General features: G+C 38.1%; 1 protein-coding gene across 1 annotated transcript in view; it reads right to left on the bottom strand.

The window, feature by feature from the left end:
* Window positions 1-6,315, bottom strand: part of Trim37 (tripartite motif containing 37) — a 129,787-nt gene that overhangs the window by 92,065 nt on the left and 31,407 nt on the right. The window contains exons 10-11 of the mRNA XM_005350477.1: window positions 2,632-2,682; window positions 201-282 (exon numbers count right to left, since the gene is read on the bottom strand). Of these exons, the coding sequence (XP_005350534.1) occupies window positions 201-282; window positions 2,632-2,682 (133 nt within the window). The remainder of the gene's footprint in view (window positions 1-200; window positions 283-2,631; window positions 2,683-6,315) is intronic.

Here is a 6,315-nt window from a genome sequence, read left to right as displayed (position 1 = left end):
AAAAAAAAAAAAAAAAAAAAAAAAAAAAAATTAGTGATGTTGGAGCTTATGTATTCATATTTAACGCATTTTGTACATATTTAGTAATAAATGGCATAAACAGAAAATTGCCAATTTCCATACTCCTCTATTAAGTAAACTAGTATACTTAAAGCAAATCTCAAAATTAAGTTGAAAATTTAGAAATATAAAAAACTTACTGGGTAAACTTTTAACCTCCAACAAAGTCCTGAAACTTGAAGAGGTGGGCTGTAAACAGGATCCGCTCTCTGGCGCAAAGTGCTAAAAAGAAAGAAAACCAACCAAATTCCAACATCGAAACTATTGTGAAATGGCAACAAGCAAAACCAAAAAGCAACTACATACCTTAAAATAATATGTAAAATACTGAACAACAGAAGGTGACTGAACAAGTCAGACTCTCTAAATAAGCCTGGAGGAACTTACATATGCACTAATGATACCGAAACATTTAGCAGTATCTTTTACTTCATAATTAAAACCCAACAAAAACTCAAAAATTGCCATTTAAGGGAAAACAGAGTAGAACTAAGTATTCCAAATTTAATTCTGCTTCAGTAAGCATTCTTTACAAAACATGGGAGAATAACTTAATGGTACAGCATGTGTTTAGCATGTGCAGTCTTAGCTCAATATTAAGCACCAAAAATTATTAAGCAAACGAAACAGACAATTTCTGTATAGCACATTTTTTTTAAAGGAGAAATAAGAATGTGTGTCAACCCTTAATATTTGTAGGGGATATTCAGCTATATTTTTAGCTACAAAACTACACCATTAAAAATAGACAAAATGAGCTGAGGAGGCAACTCAGTTAAGGCCTTCCGCAAGCACAAGTACTTAAATCAATCCCCACAAACTAAGTTAAAAGCTGCTAGGAATGGTGGTTTGCACTGGCAATGTCCAAACTGTGAAAATGGAGGCAGATGCATCCGAGTCTTGATGGTCTGCCAGCCTAATGCATTTGGGAAGACTCCAGGACATTTATTGTTCTTTCAGAATATCTAAGTGCAGTTTCTAGCACCTGTATTAAGTAGTTTATAACAGTTCCAAGGACTCTGGCACCCTTTCCGGGACTCCTTGAAAACTGCACTCACACTTGTGTATACTCACAGACACACACACATATACAGAATTTAAAAACAAAAAGGATGGGTAGCACCTAAGGATGTCTTCTGACCTCCACACATGAAGCCATACAAGCATATACTAAACACACATACCACCACCACCCATCCCCACCACAGGGGAAAAACAGATGGCACAAGTATGGCTTTTTAGTTACCAGCACACCTATTCCCAGTATTTCTCAAAGATCTCATATTTTAAGTTCCCTTTTTTGTCCTGTCCTTGAAGTCTCTTATAGTCTTTGTGATTTCATATATTTACTTCTAGACCAGTATGATGGTGCATTCCTTTAATTCCAATCTGGTCTACATAGGAAGTTCCAAGGTTTGCTGGGTATATAGTGAAATCCTGTCTATAAAGTTCCAGGACAGACAGGGCTGTTATACCTAGAAACTCTGTCTCAAAAAACAGAAACAGTAACAAAAAATTCCTTTGCAACTGGAGAGATAGATCAGCAGTTAGGAACACTTGCTGCTCTACCTGAGAACTCAAGTTCAATTCCCAGCACAGCAGCTCTAATTCTAGGAGATTTGATGGTTTCTTCTGGCATCCGTGGCACCAAGTATCCACATGGTGCACATACACAAACAAAGGCAAAACACCCATACACATAAAACAAAGTAAAATTTAAAAATATATGTATAAAGCTGGCAAGGGTGGCACACACCTTTTATCATAGTCTTCAAGATGTAAAGGAAGGCAGATTTCTGAGTTCTAGGCAAGCCTGGTCTACAGAATAAAATGAAGGCAACCAGGGCTACACAGAGAAACCCCATCTCAAAAAAACAAACTTTAAAGATCTAACAAAGAGCCTGGCAGTACTGTCACATGCAGCAGAGGCAGGCAGATCTCTGTGAACTCAAGGCCAGCCTAACCTACAAGAGCTAGGTCCAGGACAGGCTCCAAAATTACAGAAAAACCCTGCCTTGAAAAACCAAAAGAAATCAAACAAGGAGGTCATCAAGTAGAAAAATGTATTCCCAACTTCATGCACAGCCATTGAAGGTACTCTATAAAATTACCTTCAGGGTATATGTTATAATGTATACATGAAACAGAAATACATTTTGCTTTAGATTGAATCTTACATAACCAAGATATCTCATTATCTATATGCATTTTTCTCCCTGTTTTTGAGACAGGGTTTCTTTTTGTAGTCCTGACTGTCCTGGAACTTGTTCTGTAGACCAGACTACCCTCAAACTTAGAGATGACTGCCCCTTCCTCCAGAGTATAGGGACTGAAGGTATGCATCACCACATGCAGTTCTATGTGCAAACATTTTAAACTCTGAAATCCAAACATGTCTTCCCTCTGAGATAAGAAATGAAGCCCAGCATGGGCTCTCCAGACCAGCTCTGCTTCTAACAGGAAACTTTAGTCAGGGACCTCATTAGCTCATTCTTACCACATAAGACCACTTGTCTCTTACTTCTGCACACAAATACACAAGAAAAACCCAGAATTCTTAAAACCTCTTACCTGAAGTTCTCTAATACAAATGTAGCTGAATCGTAAGATGGTACCAATTCACTAAAAAGAACAAAAGGAAAAAAAAAATCAATGACCTTAATTTACAATTTACATTTAGTTAAAAAATAAAGTTAAAAAAAAAAAAAGCTTTGTTTGTGGTGGCTCACACCTTTAATCCCAGCACTCAGGAGGCAGAGGCAGTGGACCTCTGTGAGTTCGAGGCCAGCCTGGTCTATAGAGTAAGTTCCAGGATAGGCTCCAAAGCTACAGAGAAACCCTGTCTCGAAAATAAAAATGAAATAAAATAAAAATTTTTTAAAAAGTAAGTTCCTTGGAATTACCTTGAAAACTTGACAGCAGTAGTACCTATAAAATATTTCAAAATCTTGATTAAACAGAGAATTAAATCAAAGCAGTTCATAAACCATAACGAGTTTTGGTTTTTTTTTTTTTTTTTTTTGTTTTTTGTGGACGGGTTTTTTTTTGGTTTTGGAGCCTGTCCTGGAACTCATTCTGTAGACCAGGCTGGTCTCGAACTCACAGAGATCCGCCTGCCTCTGCCTCCCGAGTGCTGGGATTAAAGGCGTGCGCCACCACCACCCGGCTCATAACGAGTTTCTAATTAGAATGAAAATACAACAAATATTTACTTCAAGCTTATTTACTAGCAAATACCCCCTATACATTTTGGTTATTTTGTTGGAACCCTCAAGCATGTCAGGCAATAACTCTATCAACTCTATCACTAAGCTATGGCTATAGCTTTCCTACACTTTTATTATAAGATTAGAATATATAATTGAGGGGATAACTGATATGGGTTAGCACAGTAAGACATTCTTGGAAAGGTAGGATGACATCAATTAGTCTAAATTCCATATAATCTTCTCTAAAAAGAACTAACCTGTAAACATAGGATGAGCTAGAGGATAATATATCTTGCAGTCAACTACCCTGAGACCATGTGGATAGTTTGTGGCACTGTCATTAAAACATCATTTAACATAAAATTGTAATATATACAACATTATAATATGTTGCCATAAGTTTGGTATGATTATAAATTGAACAAAATAGACTGAAAATCATTTTCACCATACCTTCAGATAGACTATATCTACAGTAATTTGTGATTTGCCAGAACATGTTTAGTACAAATAAAAAAATTCTAAAATTTATCAAAAGTTGATAAGGCAATCATGCATGCAGCTCTTAGAAGGTAAAGGTAGCAGCAGAAATCTAGCCTCAGTTAAATAGCAAGTTTGAGGTTAGCCTAGGTTATATAAGGCCCTATCCCAAAAACAATAAAAGAGGAAATTATCTATATATCACATATTTTCCAGAGCAAGAAGATGTACTTTGTCCTATGAGTGTTATCCATAGTACCTATCCAAATTGACCTTCTCAAGCACTCCTATAAAATCCCTAGGCAGCTGTTGGCACTTCTTAGAAGGCACACATGCCAGACACATCTCTATGGATCTGTGCCTGATGATTCTTGCCTACTCCTTCATAAGAAGTCAAATATGCAGAGGCTTGCTCTAATGTTTCCCAATTATGTATTCTATCACTCAACATATAAAACCTCAATTAGTGAGACCAATGCAATTAGTACCTAGAAAATTTTTTAAAAGACCATAAACTTAATGAGAACTCTAAAGGGATCATCTCAAAAACAGTTTTCAAATTTCAACCTAAAGAAATGTTTTTGGCTATCACCCAAAATAATATATAATCATATGTTGGTCATTTTACCAACCAATTCACTATATCCTCCAAAATGTAAACACTTTAACTATCCTGTTGTCTGATCTATATGCTGTTTCTTTTGCTATGTGCTTATTCCATTGACATGGTTGTCTTTGCTGTGAGCCAGATTCAGAGCACAAAAAATTCATTTATTTGGAGACTGAGATATTTCTCTATGTCTTAATGGTTTCTATTGCTGTAATAAACACCATGACCAAGAGCAACTTGGGAAAGAGTTTTATTGAGCTTACAATTTTACTCCATCTCTGAGGAAAATCAAGGCAGAAAACTCAGGGCAGGAACCTGGAAGGTGGGACTAACAGAGGCCATAGAGAGTGCTGCTTATTGCCTTGCTCCCCATGGCTCACTCAGCTTGCTCTTAGTCCACCAAGATGACCTGCCAAGGGGTGGCACCACCCAGTAGCCAAGACTCTCTCACATCAATTATTAACCAAGAAAATGTCCTAAAGAGGACAATGACAAAGAGAAATTTTCTCAACTTAACTCCCACTTCCCAGCTATATCTACATTTGTGTCCTGTTGCCAGAAACCCACCAGCACAGAACATGTGTATTTCTGAATACACAAAGTTCCACACACAAGTAGTGTAACGGATTAGTGCTATGGAACTTCAGTAAAGACAGGTTGCACAGCATAGAGCATAGACCAGCCTTGATCCTAGGATCTCTGTCTCAGCACTGCTTTAGCTTTTCATGGGTTCCCTTATCTGTCCTCCTGAAATGACTCTGGTCCTTATAAACAGATTCACACCATATGAGTGTCAATTCATCTGTTTTCACAGAGTATGGGAAAGTAGTCTCAAACTATCTCTATCCTGGCAATCTGCAAGTAACATACCTTTAAATGTTTAGATCACTAACTTTATCAGATCACCACAAACAAAGGGAGAAGGGACCCAAAGGGCTGCATAAAATCTAGTTTCCCTTCCCAACTTGACCATCCCTCCCAGATATCTAAACCTGACTATAGACTGACAATCTCCTCTATCTTTATGTCCTCTCTGAGGACACCTAAGCTGTTTTCTCATTACAAGGCCCGATAATAAACAACGCTTTAAATTCTGGCTGAAATCACTTCCTTGTCTAAACAAGGTAAAATTTTCATTCATATACACATAGACCATTCTTTTATGAGTTTTGTTTTTCTGATAGAGTTTCACATAGCCCAGGATAATCAATCATCCTGTTTCAGTCTCCCAAGTGCTGAGATTTTAAGAGTGTGCACCACTACACTCTATAAAGTATTAAAAGAAAAACAAACAAAAACAAACAAAAAAACTAAAGCTTCACGACTAGCCGGCCTCATGACAAGGCTCTTCCAGGGCAGATGCAGTGTCATGCAGCAATTTCCTCCAAGATTGAGATATTACATCTCCCAGGAAAGTGCCTTAAAACAGAGTAAATAATTCCAAATAGCTTCAGGAAGTCCCTGTAACTGACCAGATTCACTAGGCCTCTTCCTTCCAAGAGTAAACAACAGAACCTAGAGAGTCACCCTTCCTGGAGATCAGCAGAGCTGCCTGGAAGAGGTTCTGAGAAAAAAAGCACCGGGAAAGGACACTGCTCCCTTGAGATTGGCATCAAAAGTAGCTATGAACCATCTGATATGGGGCAGGGAACTCAACTAGGGTCATGTGGATGAAATTCTGCTCTCTTTACCGTTCAGCCATCTCTCTCTCTTCCCCTACAACCCTGACAGGGTTTCCTCTGTGTAGCTTTTGACTATCCTGGAACTCACTCTGTAGACCAGACTGTCCCCGAACTCACAGAGGTCCGACTGCTTCTGCCTCCTGAGTGCTAGGATTAAAGGTATGTGCCACCACCGGACAATTTTTTTTTCTTTTTTTGTGGTTTTTCGAGACAGGGTTTCTCTGTGGTTTTGGAGCCTGTCCTGGAACTAGCTCTTGTAGACCAGGCTGGTCTC

Source organism: Microtus ochrogaster, chromosome 7 (assembly GCF_000317375.1).
Source record: "Microtus ochrogaster isolate Prairie Vole_2 chromosome 7, MicOch1.0, whole genome shotgun sequence".
NCBI classification, from domain to species: domain Eukaryota; kingdom Metazoa; phylum Chordata; class Mammalia; order Rodentia; family Cricetidae; genus Microtus; species Microtus ochrogaster.
The sequence above is the reverse complement of the archived record's forward strand: the minus strand, read 5'-3'. Positions and strand labels throughout refer to the sequence as shown.